The sequence below is a fragment of the Octopus sinensis genome, linkage group LG1 (assembly GCF_006345805.1).
Source record: "Octopus sinensis linkage group LG1, ASM634580v1, whole genome shotgun sequence".
Lineage (NCBI taxonomy): Eukaryota > Metazoa > Mollusca > Cephalopoda > Octopoda > Octopodidae > Octopus > Octopus sinensis.
In genome coordinates, this window is record NC_042997.1 from 72,615,023 (window position 1) to 72,639,286 (window position 24,264).

Consider the following 24,264-nt stretch of genomic DNA (forward strand, 5'->3'; position numbering starts at 1 on the left):
ACCATTCTCCTCGTAACATACATATCTATTCTCTTCTGTTTATCTACTTAACCCTACCAGTACATTCTCAAAATGTCATTCACACCACAAGACCCTTTTGAATGAACAACACAAGTAATTCATATCTCCATACTATCTACTTGTAATAACAAAATATGAACTCCTATCGGAATCGACATAGCATGGACAAGAAGCATTTATACCCATCCTACACAGCGCTTTTCTTGGATGATGGAACTTCAACTGTAACATCCTACATATATTTTTACTCTTATTTTTATTCTCTTATTTTCCTTTATACTTCCTGTAGCCATCCATTTCCAAAATAGCTCCTTATATAACTCTACTATTTCCCTCTAGTTAAGTATCTTATATAATTTCTGATGAAGGGATGTCCCTAATATCAGCTGTAAAACTACCTTTCTCTTTGTAAATGTCCTATAAATTCCACACAGCCTTGGTTTTGTTGTCTCATTTTATTTGAAACACACACACACACACACACACACACACACACACACACACCACACACACACACACACACACATAGTTATTATATATTCTGTTAAGAATAGAATAGTAGAGTACAGTATGAAGCTCGTACATATTCAGATTTCAATATGTGCCAATCAGTAGTAATAAAGCTCGTCTACCTTCAGATTTCACCCTGTGTTAGTCAATATATATATATATGTGCGCGCGTGTGTGTGTGTGTGTGTGTGCATGTGTGTGTGTGTGCATGTGTGCGTGCGTGCGTGTGCGTGTGCGCATGTGCGTGTGCTTGTGCGCGTGTGCGTGCGTGTGTATCTATGTGTCTGTGTGTGCTTATATATGCATATGTATGTGTGTATATATATATATATATATATGTGTGTGTGTGTGTGTGTGTGTGTGTGTGTGTGTGTAGTAAGGTTACCATAGGTTTCATGTTAAAAATATATCTTAGTTTTTCAAGCCGATCCCATGGAGAAATTGGTGTTCGTCTCCATTTTGGATTAAAATATGAAAAAACACAGGAAATCACGATTAAGTCTCACGAGAGATTTTGGTAAACAAAAACAAGGAATGAAGGAAAATAAATCTTGGGTAACAATTTTTGGGTGATTATTTCCATCGGGTTTAAGTTTAGGAAAAAAATTGTGCTGAATCATGTTTCTTTGTTATGTGATATCCTGCTATGGGTAATATTATTATGTTTGTGTACTAGGGGAGTGTACTGAGGGAGCTCAGCATATGTCTTCTACGTGCATGGTTCATATGATGTATATATTAAATATTCACGTTCAGAGGAAAAAACCTATCCTGGTAGGATTGCCGTGTGGGTTCCTCTTTGAAATGTCGGAGTTTAAAATATTGCCTATGTATGCAGCGAGAGAAGGTTTCATCCCAAATATTTAAGATGTTACCTTTTGATTGGATGGTGTTTAGCTTTTCAGTAATGGAAAGCTCACATTTGGTACCCCGTCCCATTTATTTTCTGGCTTTAGCATTAACGCTACCTGTTATTTGGGACTTGCTTACTCTACCTTCTTTCAATGTCCATATCATGTTGGATAAGGATGTCGCGTCTTTTATTTTTGTCCCTAAAGGACGCCGATTGCTGTGTGTATCTTTCCTTGGATGAGCTGCCCCTCATTCCGATGTCTTTGTAACTCCGTTGGAAGCCATGATTTTCTTGATAGCTGTTATTTAGAAGGCAGCAGTACGGAGATCTAAATTAGCAGTGTCTTTCAGGTGTATTTTTGGTGGAATTATCTTTATTGTGGTTGAGTATTATCGACCCTATATTAGGGAGGCAACTATAAATAACTGTGAAAATTGAATGGTTAAAGAAAATAGAAGATAAGCCCAAATGTAAATTTATCCAATTTGACACAGTGGAGTTTTAACCCTCCATCTCTAAAAATTTGCTTCAAAAGGCACTTGAAATTAGTAAAGCATATGTTACCATAACAAACATTGATATGGGTATTATTATGAACGCAAATCCTTACATATTCACGATAATTCCTATTGGGTTAAAAACAATGGGAATAAGCTATTTGATGTCGCAATGACGGTGTAGAGTTAGCTGATATTGTAGACCTCTGTAGATAGAAATAAAAAAAAAACCAACATAAGATTATATAGGGACAATGTCCTGGGAAGGGTATACAATAAAAACGGACATGATATGAATAGGATACGAAAAAAATTGTGCAAGATATTTAGCCGATTTGATCTAAAAACCATAATAGGTAAATACCTTAAAGAAGTCAATTTTCTAGATAATAACATGAACTTTAGCATAAACACAAAGCAATGACTGAAACCAGTACAAAATAAAAGAAAAATACATACGTTAAGACCGTCAATGAAACATACATACATGCATACACACATGATATACATGTCTACATAGATATATGAATAAAATAAATAGATAGATATATATTCATTTATTTACACAATATCACCGGTTTTGATGATGAATCTCATCTTATCAAATATTAGTAAAAATTTATAAAAATTTGAAGTAAAAACAGTTTATATTCTGTTCGGGGGCCAAAAACATGTCTGGAGTTTTTTTTCGTTGAAGTCTTTAAATAAAGATTGGTATAGACTTGAAAGCGTTAGAGAGAAAGAAAGTGGGTATAGTTGTCTATTGTTTTGTAGTTATCTATTGCCTATTGTACTTGGTCAGAAATAAATCTGCATTACTTGAATTTTCCTAACCTCAAAGGTCTTATTGTTTCACTGATATGGTACATTGTCACAATCTTTCCAGAAAAATCTTGCGTTAAGACCGTCAATGAAACATTTACTCACATATCCGTGAGCTCTAATAATTATCTGTAAAAATGTGAATTTTCATGTAGGCTAAAAAAGCTGTTGGTTCTGAAGTAATTACCTGTAAATATTCACACTTTCACTGGTTTTGGAAAAGATATTCACATCCATAGAATATCGGTGCATAATAAGTATTCGTAATTTTTGCATTGTCCCAATTATTTCCTGAGAATAGTTTAAATATGCAATAATTGAATAATAATAAAGGTTTAAATAATATTTGCAAAATTTGAACGGTATTTTATAGAAGTGCTGATATCTGAAAACGAGATGGCACAGAATTTAGAAGAGGATGCTCCAGGTATAAAATCTACCTGCCTACCTACCTATCTATCTATCTATCTATCTATCTATCTATCTATCTATCTATCTATCTATCTATCTATCTATCTATCTATCTATCTATCTATCTATCTATCTATCTATCTATCTATCTATCTATCTATCTATCTATCTATCTATCTATCTATCTATCTATCTATCTATCTATCTACTCGTGTGGGACGAGTCGGTTTATCAGCAAAGTCTATCGTCAATATTGTCACGCCTCCTTCCTTCAAACGGGAAGGAAGAGCTATTTTCATCATCCTTGTGGCTATGGCGAAAGAATGTATCTGGTGGACGCGTCTGAAAGGATTGGAGACAAACACTTTCCTCTCTGGTCAATCTCTCATCGACTTCTTCAAGTATCACTTGAAAAGGAAAGTGAGAGTAGAGAGGCAAGTTTTGTCTAGCGAATGTTTTAAAAAAAAGATGGCTGAATGTAGCAAGGATGGTACGTATGAATGACGAAGCCACCTTGAGCATAATCCTATGAACCCAGAAATTTAAAACAGAGGGTAACCTACTTGCAAACAAATGTGGTAACTTGTAACAATGTTGACCGAGTTTATCGTGGTCTTTTCCGTAGACTTTTCTTCCCACGGATAAAATTTATCTGCTTCCCCTTTAAACCTTATATCATGACACTGTGATACACGATCCCTATTGATAGCTTTTTTGTTTCTTTTCCTTTTTTGTTTCTTTTCCTTTTTTGTTTCTTTTTCTATTTTTCTTTCTTTTTTTCTGCTTACCCTTTTACGATCCCTTTTGATCGAAAACCTACCCTACCTTTATATATTTTTTCTCCCCCAAAAAGAAAAGCTCTACTTTGTAATCTGTCCCGTCTGTGTGCAGCCCTGTGTGGCTAATAAAGAAACATATCTATCTATCTATTTGTCTATATGTCTGTCTGTCTATCTATCTATCTATCTATCTATCTATCTATCTATCTATCTATCTATCTATCTATCTATCTATCTATCTATCTATCTATCTATCTATCTATCTACCTATCTATCTATCTATCTATCTATCTATCTGTCTGTATGTCTGTCTGTCCGTCTGTCTGGCCATCTTTCTCTTTAACTATATCCTTCTATACATACACATACATACATATATACATACATACATACATACATACATACATACATGCATACATACATACATACATACATACATACATACATACATGCATACATACGTACGTACGTACATTATGGCTGCCCCTCGTTATCGAGTATGGCCATTGCACGAAGCTTAATTGTTACTGGTGCTGTGATCGAATGTGAATTTTTAGCCCAGCTAAAGATCTACAATGTCTTGTACAAAATTGGCAACTAAAACATTTACTGGTAATAGCCGGCTGTAGTTGTAACTGGGCTTCATTTACCTTTGCATGTCGTTTAAGTCCTCCTGCTGAATTACACCCTCTTCCACATGCCCGACAGATATGATTAGTATGGTGTGTTACGCCACCGCCAGTGGCCAGGTTGTCACTCATCTGTCTCGTTTTATGACTACGAAGATGACTCATCAGTCCAGCTTTACTGAGGCAGGGTCTTGCACAGACATTGCATGTCAGAATCAAAGGAAGACCCTTCCCTTCTGGAAGTGTAACAGCGATGCCCTTCCTGACATCCCTCCTTACTTTCTCATGTGCAACTCGAGATTTCTCAAACATGGCTGTACCCTCATGCACAATCCTTCTCCACCTGCTACGATCAATAGCTATGCCTTCCCATGTGTCAGGAGAGATGCAAGCATCTCTCAAGGAAGCCTTCAGCAAGTCCTTATACCTCTTTTTTGGTTTATGTGGAGGTCGTTCTCATTTAGCTAACTCTCCATAAAAGAGTTGTTTTGGCATCCTTGAATCCTTCATTCTGAGAAGATGACCACCCCATCTGAGCCTTTGCTTTAACACAAGAGCTTCTATACTTTCACACCGAGAGCCTTCAACTATTTCAAGATCACTGATGCGGTCCTACATACATACATACATACATACATACATACATACATACATACATACATACATGCATACATACATACATACATACATACATATATGTATACATACATATATGTATACATACATATATGCATACATAGATACGTACATAGATACATATATATGTAGATGTACGTCTGCATATATGTATGTGTATATATATTTATACATACAAGCAGACGTACACCTACATATGTATGTATGTATGTATCTATGTATACATATATGTATGTATGTATGCATTTATTTATGTATAGAACCATATAGTTAAAGAGATAGATGGCCAAACAGACATATATATTATAAATATTCTTTTATTCCTATATTCTTTTACTTGTTTCACTCATTTGACTACGGCCATGCTGGAGCACCACCTTTACTCGAAGAAATCAACCGCAGGACTTATTCTTTGTAAGCTTACTACTTATTCTTTCGGTCACTTTTGTTGAACCACTAAGTTACGGGAATGTAAACACACCAATATCAGTTGTCAAGCGATGGTGGGGGAGCAAACACAGACACGCACACAAATGCATACATACATACATACATACATACATACATATATATATATACATATATATATATATATTATATATATATATATATATATATATATATATATATATATACATATATAAATATATATATATATATATATATATATATATATATATATTATAATATGTGTGTGTGTGTGTACGAAGGGATTCTTTCAGCTTCCTACTACCAAATCCACTCACAAGGCTGTGGTCGGTCCGAAACTACAGCAGAAGACACTTATCCAAGGTGGCACGCAGTGGGACTGAACCCATAACCATGTGGTTGGGAAGCAAACCTCTTATCATGCAGCTACGCTTGCACCTATGTATGAATATTATATAATATTATATATAATATATATATTATATATATATATATTATATATATATATATATACATACATACGTACATATATATATGTGTGTGTGGTGGTGTGTGTGGTGTGTATGTGGTGTGTGCGTGTGTGTATGTGTGTATGTGTGTGTGTGTGTGTGTGTGTGTGTGTGCCTATATAAGTTAGAGGTTAAACAAACATCTAAGGGATAATAAATATCCAATATACTGCCGGATCTATACCTACGTATTTATATCCAAATGCTTACAGATGCAGGGCGGTAGCGCAATATAAATTACCCAGAATTTATAAGGCAAATAAGAAAATGGAGAGAATAATCAATCGACAAACATCAGTCTGTAAGCATTCACTTGGATCTATTTATTGATTAATTACAATCATATGCATAAGTAATCGAAATAAATAAACAAATAAACAAGTAAATAAATAAATGAATAAAAATAAATAAATGAATAAGAATAAATGATTGAAAAATACTAAACGCTTACATCTGTTTCTCCTTTGGGGTGTCCAACTCGCCAAGGTTTTCACATCATACCAGTAATATACAGGGATTGTACAAAGGTTGTACAAACATTGGACAGGGGCTGGACAATAATTGAGCCCCAAAGCTTCATCGGAGAGACCATAATGTGAGGAATCTAACATGTGAAGAAGTAAGATAAATAATAAAATAAAATAAAAAATAATAAGAATGGTAAAAAAAGTCAATTCCAACGTAATATCCATAAGTTATTGGATTACATCTGATGGTAAAGAAAGTCACTTCCAGAAGTAATTTCCATAGGTTATGAGAGTTACATCCTATTTAAATTCACTGGGGTAAATATCAATGGTAAGACGCTGTGGAGTGAGTTAAATGAGATGGTCCGTATCACAGGCGTCAAAAGTTGAAGGCTAACGGCTATGTAATAGAGTATCATGAAAATTCACAAAGTTAACTTGATGTGAACTTGTTTGGAGAAATCAATACATAACTATATCAATGAAGGAATAATTTGAGTAAAACGTGAGTGCGATGTTATTATTAACAAAAATCTCATCCTAATACCCCCATGCAGAGTAGGGTGAGGTCTAAGTTAACCCTATAACTTAATTGGTCCACTAATATTTGAAAACAATGGTGCTGTTTAGGTCCTTTAAATCTATCAATATAATACAAAACAGATAAAAAAATTGGTCCTGTGGGGGTGGGGGTTTGTGATATATGTAGTGGTGTCATATAGTGGCGGATCTACTATAAAACTTATGAAGCTTAAGCTTCAGGGCCCCTAATATCTAAGGGGACCCTTTGATCAACTTAATTTTTTCATTCTGCCAATATTTTTCTTTTTGTATTTTGCCATGCAGACTGGGCCGACTCTAATATTTGAAAACAATGGCGTTGTTTAGACCCGTTAAATTTATCAATAAAAAATACAAAACAAATAAAAGAATATTCAAGGAATGAATTGTCTAAGGAGCATTACATACTGAAGGAGTGATGAATAGTACTTGCGCCTTATATATGTATGTATATATATATGTATGCACCTCTCTCTCTCTCTCTTCTCTCTCTCTCTCTCTCTCTCTCTCTCTCTATATATATATATATATATATATATATATATATATATATATACATACATACATACATACATACATATATATACATACATACATACATACACACACACACACACACAACACACACACACATAGATATATATATATATATATATATATATATATATATATATAATATATATATATATATAATATATCTATATACATACACATATACAGTTCTATATTTAAAAGATGAGGAATTATGTACATTATTTACATTATTTACATTGACAGATATTTGTTCTCATCTTGTTTGATGTTAACACACAAACAAGATGAGGACAATATCCATCATGTGTAAATAATGTATATATATATATATATATATATATTATATATATATATATATATATATTATATATATATACTATATATATACATGTATATACTTGTGTTTGTGTCAGTGTCTGTCCCCCCCCACCACACCATCGCTGGTGTATTTATGTCCCCAACTTAGCAGTTCGGCAAAAGAGACTGATAGAATAAGTACCAGGCTTAAAAAGAATAAGTCCTGCGGTTGAATTTTTCGACTAAAACCCTGTAAGGTGGTGCTCCAGAATGGCTGAAGTTAGATGACTGAAGCAAGTAAAGGAATAAAAGAATATATATTTATATGTACGTGAGTAGTCCAAGACACCATAAGTCACGGAAAAGATGCACTCGTATATCTGTCAGTAGAGTGGGTGTATTGTCCGAAATGTATAGTATTAAGTATCCATCACGGCTGATCTTACGAATCGGTTTCGCGTAAAGAATACAATAAAATGTTAGGTTATAATCCGATTATATAACTTTACGCTCATCAGAGTTAGCCAATATCGAAGGGAATATGGCGACTGTTCTCTATTGTCGGTGTGAAATGAAAAAGAACCAGGGATTAGGTTCGGAGTTATGCCCCTTCGTTGGGTACTCTGTGAAGCCGGTAGGAATTGTCCTGAAGTGAAGTAGGTGTATATTATTAATGTGGTGTTCCTGTGGGTGTGGGGTGTGATATGTGTAGTGGTGTCATACAGTGGCGGATCTACTATAAAACTAATGAAGTTTCAGGGCCCCTAATACCTGGCGGGCCCCACTGATCAACTTCATTTTTTCATTCTGTCAGTATTTTCTTTTTGTATTTTGCCATGCAGACAGGGCCGACTCCAGGAGCAGCATGGTGATAGGGAAGTGACAAAGGAAAGTAAAAAAAAAACATGTATGTATGTTGATGTATGTGTGTATGTATATAGAGAAATAGACTCATCTTTAAGGACTCCACATCACCATTTCACCATGGTTGAAGTCATGGTGGGACGCGTAGGTACGATAGGATGTACTTCCTTTCAAGAGGGCAAGGATTAAACACCTCACTCCTGCTATTTAGGTAGACATCCAGGTGTTGGGTACATTTTAAAATTGCTCTCTTCTCAGTCAGGCATAATATGCAATTCTTGCTGCTATTGAAATACAGTTTGCATTTTTCTAGGATCTTCCAGTTCATTCAGTACTCCGTGGCGCTTTCTTTCAAAGCCCAGGCTAGAGTTGTGGCGTTACGTCTTTATCGTTTACGAAAAGAAAACAGACCAACGAACACAGCTATATATATCTACACCCCCGGAAAATATACATGACACATATCACACATCCCACCCAACAGGAGCACTACAATAATACACAACTTCCCCACTCCATGATAACTCTTACCGGCTTCACAGCATACCCGATGAAGGGACATAACTTCGAACCTAATCTCCTGGCCCTTAATTGTAAGATCAGCCGCGATGGATACTTAATACTATACATTTCGGATAATATATATATGGAAGCACTCCGTCGGTTACGACGACGAGGGTTCCGGTTGATCAACGGAACAGCCTGCTTGTGAAATTAACGTATAAGTGACTGAGCACTCCACAGACACGTGTACCCATAACATAGTTCTCGGGGATATTCAGCGTGACACAGAGAGTGACAAGGCCGGCCCTTTGAAATACAGGTACAACAGAAACAGGAAGTAAGAGTAAGTTGTGGTGAAAGAGTACAGCAGGGATCACCACCATCCCCTGCCGGAGCCTCGTGGAGTTTTAGGTGTTTTCGCTCAATAAACACTCACAACGCCCGGTCTGGGAATCGAAACAACGATCCTATGACCGCGAGTCCGCTGCCCTAACCACTGGGCCTCCACTATATATATATATATATATATATATATATATATATATATATATATATATATCCACCCATTATTATCATTACATATGCTTGTATGCATGTATAACAATGCTTGTATGTATGTATAACAACAGTATTAGTAATAATAATAATAAATCTAATAAAAAAAAAAATATATATACATATACTCGGTTAAGTAATTGAGATTCTAGTGAATTCTAAAGAATTCACATGAATATGGTCCTTAACTAGGATGCACCGGAAATCTATATGGTGTTAACCATACGACAAGTGGGGTGATTACAAATAGGAAAAAAGCAACAAGAATGGATTAAAATCTCTGTACGATCCTCGTACGAAACGATCGTACCGAGATTTTAATCCATTCTTGTTGCTTTTTTCCTACATATACACATATATATACACATATACATATATATATATATATATATATATACATATACATACATAAATATATATATTTATTCATTTCTATTTGTTTATTTATCTGTGTATTTATTATGTTTTCGGGATCCTCTATCGTCATATGTTGTGGTGTGTGCTATTGCTCCATTCTAGTTTTCTATTCAGGCTAGGTTTATTTTCTATTATATGTGTAGCTTCTGTAATTTGTCTAATTGTTGCATCTGTTCTATGTGTGGACAATATCTTAATCTCTATGTTATTGATTGATCCCCCGTGTTCCTGTTCGGCGTGTTGGTACAGAATCGATGAGCTTTTACCTTCCTTGAGTTGTCTCCAATGTCCATTCACCCGCTCTCCTATGCTTCTTGCCGTTTCCCCTACGTATGTTATTGTCTTGTTACTGCATCGTCCCTCTATACATCTTATACTATAGACTACATTTCTGGCTTTACAGTTTGTTTGTGGGCTAAATCTACATACAGTGCAATAGTTATCCGTACAGAGGGTTCTACAAAAAGGATAGGTTCTACCAATTATAGATTTGATAGGGTTGCCTGGCTTTTCAACAACCTTAATTCTTAGTTTAAGTTTATCTAGGGTCCTTCTAAAGCGGTACGCCAGTTCACCTCCAGGGGTGGTGTCAACGAACATGACACTCTGGTATTTATGGCTATCATACCAAGAGTTGGCCTTCCCTATTTTCTTTTTTGTCCTTTCTATAGTATTCCATGACTTGTTCCTATAGAGTGGGCAAATCCCATTCCTATCATTACATAATATATTATCAAATTTCTTCATGGCTCCTTTGTATACTCTGATCCTTTCTTTATGGCTGTAACCTGAGAACTGCATGCGGTGAATGAAATACTGTATGTGTCTCTTTAATTCTGTAGGCTCGCACATGCGTGACACATTTCTCATTATTCTGACGAGGTCTGCCATCAAAATATTGAATTTGGCGTTGCCCGCAATGGCTGAGTTCCGGTGGATCAGGTATTTTGAGGCCATAGGTTTTGCATAGTATGAATGAAGGATTTGAGTTTTATTTTTCACAATTTCTAGCCAGAGTTCAGTGTCTAGTACTGGTAGTCTATGGTTGGGGTGTTTAGTGGGGTAGTCTATTGTGACCTTAATACTCTGGTGGATGGAGTTAGCTATTTGCTGGATGCTCTCCATAGTATTAGTTTCTATTACTATATCAACATTACTCTCTTGTGTAATCAACTCTGGCCGAAATAAGATTAAGATTAATGTAAAAAATAAATATCACTGAAGCAAAATAACACCAAATATATAGTACGTGTGTTTTTATTGGCTAAACTGGCAATATGACCATTCCGAAATATAACAATATATATATATATATATAAAGTTAATCCAAACAAGAAAACAGAAAAAAAAGAGAAAAAACACAGCAACGCAGGACGTGGAACAATTAAAGTATTATTGACGCTCAGGAAAGAAGGGAAGGAGGGTTTAACGTTTCGAGCGGAGCTCTTCGTCGGAAACAAGGAGAAGGAAAGATCCCAAGGAAGGAAGACAGAGGAGAAAATATTTGAGCTGGTGGTGCTCAAGAGGGCGCAATGGCCCAGTGGTTAGGGCAGCGGACTCGCGGTTATAGGATCGCGGTTTCGATTCCCAGACCGGGCGTTGTGAGTGTTTATTGAGCGAAAACACCTAAAGCTCCACGAGGAGTTGTAATTCCAAAAGTGATTGAAAAATAATAACGTTTACCTTAATCCTAGACCCTGCAAGAGGCAATTTGTTTATTTAGTGCTGGATGAGTTCCACTTGTGCGCGGTAAATTCGAAAAATTAGAACCTATAGTAACGTGGCTGATTTCTTATAGCTCCATGTCTATGTGTTCAGTCTTGGCAACCTACTGAGGACGCAGCGCCACAAATAGACTGAGATTATTTTATTTCAATCTGTATTTAAGTCTGCAGAAATCTTGCAGGGTCTAGAATTAAGGTAAACGTTTTTATTTTTCAATCACTTTCGGAATTACAACAATTGGTGGCTTGGAGTTTTTAACTGCTCTTTCTAGCGAGTCAGATATCCTATTCTTCGGGTATCTCTTTTATGTTTTTATATATATATACATATACATATATATATATATATATATATATATATATATATATATATTATATATATATATATATAATATATAATATTATATATATATATATATTTATTTATATATACATACACACACACACACATATATATACACACATATGTGTGAGTGTGTGCGTGTATGTGTGTGCGAGCGTGCGTGTGTGTGTGTATGTGTGTGTGTGTGTGAGTGTGTGTGTGTTTGAGTGTGTTTGTGTGTTATATGTCTGCTAGTAGGAAAGCAGGTGTAAATATATGTAAAAAAAATACACGCAATAAACGATTGAACACATGCATTTACATTGTTTTACTGTCTTTAAATATCCGTGTTCTTCCAACTGAGAAAGAGCTGGTTCTTACAAATATACGTGTCATACATGTAAATTCTAGAATTTGTATGATATCAACATGAAGAGTATGAATGTACGGAGGTTTATACTTTGGTTATTTATCAACTTGTAAAACATACTAATAAGTTACAAGTTACTTTCTCATTTTCATCGCATTTCACTGAAGTATTTGCTAACGAAGACGAATGCTCCGATATTTATTTGTAAAAATTGGAATATTCAATCAGGATAGAGAGGCATCAGATATCAAAGTAGTTGTTCAGAAATATTCCGAGTTTTTCTGGTTTACGAATCACATTTACACGGGTAAGTTGCACTGTAGGAGTGTGCGTGTCCTTTTTCACTTGTGCCCCAGGAATTTAACTTCTATATCATAAAAAAGTTTGTAAATATTTAATATTGAAGTTTTAAAATGATAATTTTTCTCCATTTCAATTCTGTAGAATATAAATTTATGATACCAATGCCACATGGAGAGGAGCTTGAGGCTGTCATGCAAAATTTAGAAACAGAGACACTAGGTAGGGAATATATATGTATTTTTTATTCCTTTATACGTTTCAGCCATGCAGCTGCGGTCATGCTCCATATATATATATATATATATATATATATATATATATAATTGAGTTTATCAACCATTTCATTATTTGGCGCCAGTATAGCACTTTCACATATCCAGTTTACATCAGTGTAATTGCATACATACACTCACAGACACATACACTCTCACATACACTGACACAAACATACACTCTCACACACATATAATTAAGACAGACACACACAGACATACGTTTACGTAACGAACACGTACACACTCACAGACACATACACACTCATATACAAAATGTGTCGTGGTGGTAGTAGTGGTGGTATAAAATGTCCTTTACTATAGTTGACTAGAGAAAGATTATTTGACATAAAGTGTTATATTGCGAAATGAAAATTACAATTTGACACTCACGGGGTTTAATACTATTACCTAGTAAAATTTGATTTGATTTTGTGGAGCCGTTTGAGAAAGCATAGGGAACAGAGAGACATAGAAAGACAAAGAATTTTATATACAGGGAGAGATTACAATTTTTCTTGCACTCCGATTTTGTAGAATCTGAAGAGTATATGATACGAGATGGATATATTCTTGAGTTCGAACAGGCACAAAATTTAGGAATAGAAAGTCCAGTTACACACACACACACACACACACACACACACACAACACACACACACACACACACGCACATGAGGCACATTCCAGATTTTTCGAAACTTTTTAGAAGCAGTTAAAACGGACCTAGATTATTTAAATTTTAGTGCATCATTACTATATATCTAATAAGCTGATCTGCCAACTTTTGCTATTCCAGATTGAATAAGATGGTTGTAGCAGCACTTTGAACACACTCTACTGAACACTGCTTGTCACTGTTGACTATCTTGTAGAATGCAGTCGGGACGTTTACAGAATTTGGAAGGTCGCCATGCAATAAAGTTTGTATAAAGCTCAGCAAAAAGACTGCTTATGGATCAACTTGTACGAGCCGAGCTCCTCTTTTACACTGGCACAGAGGCCAGGAGGCGAAACAAGTCCACCGGGAAGCTCATGATCTTATGATGATCCCCTTTTTCGATATTAATGGTGTCATCTAAAACCAGTGGTTTCCTTCTTTCCAGATGGTCATCAGAGAATACTTTGTGGGGGTTTTGAGGGAGTTCAGGAAGAGATTTCATAGCGATAAGCCAGAGCACCTCACCAGGACAACGCACCAGTTCACAGTTCTCAACTGGTAACCAACTACTTGACAGAGATTGGTATCAAAACTGTCCATCATCCTCCCTATGGTCCAGACATTGCTCCCTAAGATATTTGGTTGCTGCCAAAGCTGAAGGAGAATATCAAGGAAAGTTGTTTTGAAGACATAAAGGTGAAGAGAGCTGGGACAAGGGTCCTGGACACTTCCACTTTGGAGGACTTCCATGAGGCCTTCGCGAAGTGGCTGCAGTGCTACAACAAGTGCATTGAAGACAGAAGGTCCTGCTGTGAATGAGATTAGAGTTTTGTACTTCTTTAAAATTAATACGGCTCTCATTCCTTTAAAGTATATATATATATACATATATATATATATATATATGTATATATATATATATATGTGTGTGTGTGTGTGTTGTATATATATATATAATATATATATATATATATAAAATAACTTTAAAAATAACTTAGACGGCTATAAGCAATATAAAACCAAAAAGATAGAATCCAGTCGTCACTATTTGTGACTGACGGTGCAGGGTAGCATCTACATTACTAGAAATAAGAGGTAAAAACCGCAAAGAAACACGTCCATGTACTAACAGGGGAGCTAACCACCCCACAGCGGGCGAGATCATCAAACTAGAATTCTAGTTTCGCTTGAAATTAAAGCTCTTCAGTGATGACTACTGCGTCGCTTAATGGTAAGGGCAAATCCCAACAGTCAGTATTTTGTATTTATCATATGAATCAATGGATGATTCCGCAAAATGGTTATGTAAAAATTATAAAATAACGAAGGCAGCAATAAGCAATATAAAACCCCAAAATAACTGATTGTCACTAATTGTAACTGGTGGTGCAGGGTGGCATCTACATTGCTAGAAATAAGAGGTAAATCTCTTCAGTAATGACTACTTCATTGCTGAATGGTTTGGTCAAATCCCGATTGTCAGCATATATATTAGGTGCAGGAGTGGCTGAGTGGTAATCACATGGTTCTGGCTTCAGTCCCACTGCATGGCACCTTGGGTATGTATCTTCTACTGTAGCCTCGGGCCAACCAAAGTCTTGTGAAAAGATTTGGTAGACAGAAACTGAAAGAAGCCCGTCGCATATGTATATATATGTACACACACATGATATATATGTATTTGTGTGTCTGTGTTTGTCGCCCCACCATCGCTTGACCACCGATGCTGGTGTGTTTTCAATGCAGGAAGATCCTAGCTTTTCAAAACCCTAACTAAACATTCACCAACATAACAAATTTCCTCAAAAATTTTGTAAAAATGTGAATATTTAATTAGGATAAAGAAACTGCAGGTCTCATTGTAGTTCATAAATATTCTGATTCTTACTGGTATCCTGATTCTTCCATATAGTTATTCAATGCAATCTGCACCCGATATATATATATTGCAAGCAGGTTAGTGATCCCCTACCATCTTCCAGTCACGAGACTACCAGGCCGAATGGTTTCGACCTCTTTGTGGTTATTCTCGATGGTGGATAGCTGTAGTTCACTCCAGCTCGCAATATGTATCGTGTACAGATTGCAAGGAGGCGTCTCCTTGGGGTGAAAAATAGCAGTAACGCCGGTTCCTATGGAACAGCCATGTTTAATCGGCAATAGACAATATTTCTCAGTATAGTTAATGCTCTCGTCTCTTATAGAGATGTTCTAACTGGCTAATTTGCTTATATATATATATATATATATATATATATACCGGAGTAAACACATAAATGTGAAACAAGGTGGAAAAAAGAGTACTCAAATACCAGTAGTAGAGTAATATGCTTTATTTAAAGCAGTAGAAAATTCAACTAAATCTGTTACTCTGAGTTTCTCGTTGCCGTTCATCAGACAGTTTTGCTGATGAACGGCAACGAGAAACTCAGAGTAACAGATTTTGTTGAATTTTCTGCTGCTTTAAATAAAGTATATATATATAATATATATATATATATATATATATATATATATAACATGAGGGGGATCAGCCATCTGAATGTGGCTAGGGTCAGGGCGGGGTGGTGGGGGTGTTACTGATGCATTTAGCCCCAGGCGAACATCAACGTCACCAGAAGAGCTGACACCATCTCGGTGTCCTTGCCAGCCTGCAAAGGGAGATCAGCCTCCCCAAAGATACGGATACTACATACGGACCGGTTTCGAGGTTATTGCCTCTTGTCAACGTATGGTAAGCACCGCTCTTCGTTGAGGGACTTCCTCTACAGGCTGGATATATAGATTTTCACAGTAACCACAGTCACTGACGTAGAAAATCCGTTCGAAAACAATAATAAATCTCTGAGCGAGATATAAACAGTAACTGCTCTATAACATAAGGGGGATCAGCCATCTGAATGTGGCTAGGGTCAGGGCGGGGTGGTGGGGGTGTTACTGATGCATTTAGCCCCAGGCGAACATCAACGTCACCAGAAGAGCTGACACTATCTCGGTGTCCTTGCCAGCCTGCAAAGGGAGATCAGCCTCCCCGAAGATACGGATACTACATACGGACCGGTTTCGAGGTTATTGCCTTTTGTCAACGTATGGTAACCAGCCGAAATTGCAAAGATAATCTGGAACTCGACTGAGAATAGAAAACTCCGAATGATCCGTCCATGTTTTCTTTGTATCGGCTGTCTGGATGTTTTGTTGTCCCTTTTTTGTATACCTAACTGTCTGGATGTTTTGCGTTCTTGTCCCATTATCGTATATATATATATATATATATATATATATATATATATATATATAATATATATATATCGTATATATATATCGTTATATATATATATATATATATATATATATATATATATATATATATATATATATAATATATATATATATATATATATATATATATATATATATATATATAGAATAATGATACAACAACGCACATTTGTATTGCAATATTTAATTCATATATACATATATTGTCGTTCACTTAACATTTTATATATATGTTATGTGAGCGATGATATTTTGAAAACAAATGTGTTTAATATTTAATTTGATATACATACCTATCTATATACTACTAAATATCTGCGATTACTTGCTTTCGTGCGTGCTTGCGTGTGTGTTTGCATGCTTGTGTGCGTGTTTGTCTGTCATTGAATACAGCCAAACCGGTGCATAATGGGAACATACTCTGAAAGTAACGCAACCCTGAAATATCAATACAAACGGAATAAAACAAGTTTTGCATAAATTGGACCACAGATTCCCGTGATACGCAATTTTTTGGTGGGTACCTTCATCAATACGGGGGACACCGTCAAAACGGCGCATAATGAGTATATAACCCTGAAATGTGAATGTATAAAACTATGAAAATTGTTTCCATTAATTTTATATTTACGTTATATAACGACTTCTTTTACATTTTAGTAGAAGTGTGCACATATACCATAAATAAATGCTGTTACTGGAATTCAAGTTTATCCCGGATGGTGTATTTCTATTAGATGCTGTAAATAATCAATAAACCCATAAACATAAACTTATAAACCAGACCTATGATGACACGAACGAATTGAAATATTTAACTGAATCAACATAAAATCAACTTTCATTTCAATGCAATATTGAAATCAACTTCAATGTTTTATAATGTGAATCGTCAGTGAAACAACGGTCAAGTATATATATATATATATATATATATATATATATTATATATATATATATATATATATAATATATATATATATATATATATATATATATATAATATATATATATTCTGTTTGTGTGTGGGGATGAAACTTAAAAACTAAATACAATCTACGATAAAAAATTTGCAGCTATATTTTGATTAAGATATCAGCGTCTTCAGAATTAAACGTTTGAATGCAGTTGGCCCGCTTTTAGCGTCTCTGGCTGTCACCCACTCTCACTCTATTTGTTAATTTACCCCTCTTTTTCCAGCATGACCGATGGGACACACATTGCATTTTATTATATGTAAGATATATACGAGGGGCATTCAATAAGTAATGCCCCTGACCCACTTGCAGTTGTTTGATCTAGTTGAAATTTTGCATGTGCACTTATTTATACCTCTATAGATTAAGTGGCGAATTACAGCTCTGAACTAATTGTGGTTTTCTGATTTACAGGTGTTTGAACTGAGTCAAGTGTGAAATGGAGCCTGTTGAGTGTCGAGCAGTGATCCGGTTTTTGTATTTGAAAGGACGCACACCACGGGAGACTTTTGATGAAATGAAAGTAACTTATGGTGATGATGCCCCATCATATGACCTTGTAAAACGCTGGCATTGTGAATTCAAACATAGTCGGAACTCTGTGGAAACAGCTCCCAGATTTGGTCGCCCCCTTCTGCCTTTGATGAGACGTCTGTCCGTCAAGTTGAGGCTGCCATTTTGGAAGGTCAACGCATAACTATTCGCCAAATAGCCCATAAGGTCAAGATTAGTACCGGGTCTGTGGAAACTATAATTCATGACCATTTGCATATGCAAAAGGTGTCTGCCAGATGGATTTCCAGGTTGCTCATACCTTTCCAGAAGCAAGAACGCGTTGAGTGCTCGAGGATGAATTTGGAGATGTGCCAAGAAGATGAGTCAAAATTTTTCAAAGACTGATCATACAGGATAAAACCTGGGTCCATCACTATGATCCATAGACCAAAGCCCAGTCAATGCAGTGAAAGCACCGTGACTCACCTCCTCCAAAGAAGGCAAGGGTGCAGCCCTCCGCTGACAAGGTTATGCTCACAGTCTTCTGGGACCAGGATGGAGTAGTGATGACAGATTTCCTGGCAAAGGGTACCACAATTACAGGAACCTATTATGCTTCACTTTTGAGGAAATTAAGAGAAGCTATCAAAATCAAGAGGCGGGGCAAGATCAGCAAAGGCATCCTCCTCCTGCAGGACAACGCTCCGGTCCACAACTCGCGTGTCGCCAGATCAGAAGCACAGGCGTGCAGCTATGAATTCCTCCCCTTGCACCCTCTGATTTTCATCTCTTCCCAGCCATGAAGTTGATTTTGAAAGGAAAGCGTTTCCCAGATGATGCAGCCTTGATTTCTGAAGTCACGTCGTGGTTGGAGGACCAAGCTGGGGTCTTCTACAAAAACGGTCTCCAGAGCTGTATCAAACGATGGGAGAAATGCATAACTCTGGGTAGTTCCTATGTAGGAAAAGACTAATAACTGTGCCAAGTGTCGTTGCTCTACTGCTATGGGAAGTGGGTCAGGGGCATTACTTATTGAACGCCCCTCGTACCATAAAGAAATATATATGTAAGATATATACGTCCGCGCCCGCGCACGAAACACACACATATTTGTCCACAAATATTCTCATTCTCACTGGTTATTCACACCTGCAAGTCAGATGCGCTCTACGAGTGCGCGGAGTTTTCTATTCTGTCAGAATTATTCAAAAACATGTTCCAAAATATTATTTCAATATATTATATAAAACGTTTTAACATCAAATTTAACCTTTAAATTGTTAATAATAGTTCTTTTTCTTCAAATTTTATTCTATTCTATTTGCATTCTATACTAGAGGAGCTGCCATCAGAGGCCGAGCTGGAGCAGACATCGGAAATAGAAATGCCAAGTATGATTTATTTATCTATCTTCCCCTCCTCTCTCTCTCTCGACCAGACTATCAGATGCTGTTATACATAGCTGGTTACAATGCGCTATGCATTGTTTTAGCCTTCAAATTACGCCACCCTGCTGGCCACATTCCCTCACCCCACCGATCGAGAAGGAAGTGCCTGGAGCAGCATGAAGTAAAGTATTTTGCCCAAGAACACAATGCGCCACCCGGTCTGGAAATTGAACCCACGATCTAGCGACCGTGGGTGCAAACACCTTACCACTAGGTCAGGCGTGTATATATATATATATATATACATACATGTGTGTGTGTCCGTTCACACATACATACATATACTTCATCTAAACATATATATGTATATATATGTGCATGAGAGTACGTACATACATGTCGTTTTGTATTTGTGCTTCGAGATTATTGATGTGCAAGTAAACCATTAACACTTTTAATGTACTCCCCGTACTTAGATGATACAAATATCGTAGTTAAAATAACTTCACAAAATATCACCCTAAAATTAGATAAGAGTGCTATGGAGAGCATCCAGCAAGTAGTCGACTCCATCCTCCAGTGCATCAAAATAATGATTGACTACCCCCACAAAATACTTTCAAAATAAACTATTTATCCTAGAGATTTCAAGCAGTGAGTAATAAGGTACAAATCATTCATTCGCAGTACGTAAACTTATGGTCTCCAAATATCTAATTCACCTGAGGTCTGCTATATCAGAAAAGGAAAACTAAACATCCTGATAGCGGATCTAGTTAGAGTTGTGAGAAACATGTCTAACATATGTCAGCCCAACTAAATACAAAAGCTTTTGTCACATTTCATCTATCACATGCAACTCTCCAGTTATAACCAACAAGAAAAAAGAATCAAGGTATTCAAAGTAACAAGGAAGAGCTTAGAAATTATCATCAGTAACAATGCGAATGGCGTATGCCCTATGTATAGAAGCAAGTTCTGTCATAGATTAGATATATATAGGAAACTAGTTGCCTAGAGCGTTATGCTTTTTTTATGCAAATTTCTCGTTTTACTCGTTCCGGTCCCATTTCGCCGTGATGCGGTCGAACAACTAGCCTCCTCCCGTTGGAACCACTGGCCGCAGGTCCACAAGGTCGGGTGGTAATACCCAACCAGGTTGCGAAATTTATTGTTCCATCCATCACAAATGTTGTTCTTGTGCGGATTTCCATTTACTGTGGCGTCGTATTGATTCTACAACTCCGGCGGAAACATGGGTGGAACGTGGCGAAGATCCAAAACCAATCCACCTGCGTCGCGTTGACGATATGAGCCAAAGACAGATTGAATAAAAATAGTCCAGAAGGTCCTCAGAAATTGTATCCCCGCTTGAACTTGTGGCAGTGGTAAGAAGGACAGGCAATCGAACAATCCAACAAAATGTCGGAATTCTTCGGTGTTCGTTAAGCCTAGGTCCTGGATTTTCCGCCATGTGCTTTGAGTCAAATGATAAAAGCAACCCCGACTGTGGACATTCTGCCCCAAAACGACTTGCACGGCGCAAAGAACGGCATATAAGTAGTAACAATACTAGGCGGTAACATTTTTTTGCCACTTAACATGGCTGTTCTATAAAGAACTAAGTTACTACATTTTAACCAGAGGAGAACGTTTGTTCTAGCTGGTTAACAACACAGAGCCTGTATCCGATATATTGTAATCACTCCCCTCCAGCTTGACAAGATCAGTAGACCATTCTTTACACTTCAACAATACTGGATATCTACCTGCTAGAGATGGTACTTCAGATCTGGTGTTAGAAAAAAAATCAGTCTTGTCTTATAATTCATTCAAAACAAATCAAATAAAAAAATTAAAAACAGCAAAACCAGGGTAACAGAGAAAATTTCTCATAGGAAAACGAAAACACAAGATCATATTACATCCAAACTCAAACTTACAGAGCAGTCTTGAATATTTACAACTACACATCTTTGTTGGCTATCTTTACGAAATCATTAAAAAAAAAAAAAAATTCTAAAGGATATTGGACAATGTTGCATTTTGTTAACACTTTATTTCGTATGTATTGTTTTTGTAGTATTTGAGAGGACTGGACCACGAAATTCCGAGTCGGCTAATACAAACGACCCTCGAAGAGAAGTTGAGCTAAATGCAGGTATGAATTATACATACATACATACATACATACATACATACATACATACATACATACATACATACATACATAGAGACAGACAGACAGACAGACAGACAGACAGACGGACGAAATAGCAGGACTTAACCGTAGTGTACTAGACTACCAGAAATTTTTTTGATAGTATAACATGGCAGCAGCAACTCGGTAAGACAGATGCTCGAACTCATAAGCTGCTCAGCGTAACAGAAAACTTCAGCATTAGTGGAAATGTAGACAGGCTATACTTCCCCGCATGAATGGTGGCTGTAGTCTTAAATCCGTATTGACGTCATATGAAGCTCGTACTGTAACACTGAAGCAACATCTTCAGCAGAGGAAAGAAACCAGTAGCTATCTTACCCAAGTTCAAGACACTGAAAACAACAGCATAATTAGGATAGCTAATGAATTTGTGGAGAGACATGAAATAAGAGCTGATACAGATCTCTCCCCTAGGAGCATTCGTAAAATCTGTTTATCACATGAACAAAACAAAAGAAATGGAGCAGTTTACTGCGAAGATAGTACATGGTTGCTTGACACAAAAAAACACGAACCAAAGAAGGAATTGGTCATGTCAAAAGCTTGGCATGGAGAACCACTTTGAAGGTTATCTCTATGCAATTCAAGAACAAGAAATCCCCACCAAGTACCTACAGCATAAAAGTCAGAAGACACTGAATAGACAACAAATGTAGGTTGTGTAAGATCGAGATTGAAGACATCAACCATATTATCTGGAACAAGATAACAAAAATAAAAATGCCTACAGGCGAAGTTGACTATATCGAAATCGATAGATCAAAAGAATACTGGTAGAACTTAAAAATTTAAACAACCACCAATTTAAAACTTAACCGGCTAGATATTTTTGTGTGGGACCACAAGGAAAACATATGTTCTATTGTGGAAATCAGCTTCCCTCCGGACACTAATGTGGTTAGAAAAATACAAGAGAAAGAGGACGTCTATAGACTATTGATAGTGAGTTTGCAAATCCAGTACCCAAGATACACTTTCAGCTTCATACGTATTATCATTGGAGCAACAGGAAACGGACTAACTCGTCTGGAGCAACATATGGCTGAACTTGGATTCTTGGAGGAGAGAATCTTAGTTTACAGACTAATGATTACGATATCCGAGACTATAAAAATCTGCAAGACTTTAAGATTTAAAGGATGATGAACAAAACAAGATGTTTTCCTTCAAAACCACGCAACCAAGCAGGTGGCCGGTCAAAATTTAGTCTAAAATCCTTTCGAGTTTGATAAAATAAGTACCAGTTGATTACTGAGGTCTATCTAATCGATAAACTCCTTCTTCGAAATTGGTGGCCTTGTCCCAAATTTTGAAATCAATGTACATCTTAAATGCTTTATTTTATGGCTTCACTTTCTTTACTTCCTCTTCATCCCCCCTCGCTTTTTTTGTTTTATTGTGAAGCACTGTGACTCCAAATTCAAATAATGATTTCCGCACTCATCGTAAAGGTCTGACAACATAGACAACAGTGTCACAGACAACAGTGAACCACAACATAGCGTGTAGTTGTCATGGTAACCAAGCTGCTAATGAAACGCGGTCTGTTGATTGGCTAAAATTACCCAAATTTAATGCCAAATAACATCTGATTCTTTAATTTACAAGATAAAGTAATTGGTTGATCGTAATCAAAATTCAGAGTTGCATCGATACACCAAAATTGAAAGCAATCTGAGCAAAATTAAGTGGCGGAGGGAAACTCATTTTGCGAATGAGAAAGACTAGATCCTGCATTTGTATGGTACTATGTATATATGTATGAAGAGGGAGACAGAGAGAGGAGGAGAGGAGAAAGTAAAATAGATGGCACTTACAAGGCTTCTGGTTTTTTCTCATTTTTTAAAATTTTGAATTCACCAGTGTAAAAATAACAGAAAATCAAGGTTGATAGAAGTGTGTGTGTGTGTGTGTGTGTGTGTGTGTGTGTGTAAATATATAATGCTGTCAGTAT

General features: G+C 36.4%; 1 protein-coding gene across 1 annotated transcript in view; it reads left to right on the forward strand.

Moving 5' to 3' along the window:
* LOC115212915 (neurofilament heavy polypeptide-like) overlaps positions 1-24,264 on the forward strand; it is a 143,419-nt gene that overhangs the window by 115,997 nt on the left and 3,158 nt on the right. The window contains exons 46-50 of the mRNA XM_036500402.1: positions 8,474-8,589; positions 12,940-13,018; positions 13,156-13,233; positions 20,036-20,089; positions 22,170-22,247. Of these exons, the coding sequence (XP_036356295.1) occupies positions 8,474-8,589; positions 12,940-13,018; positions 13,156-13,233; positions 20,036-20,089; positions 22,170-22,247 (405 nt within the window). The remainder of the gene's footprint in view (positions 1-8,473; positions 8,590-12,939; positions 13,019-13,155; positions 13,234-20,035; positions 20,090-22,169; positions 22,248-24,264) is intronic.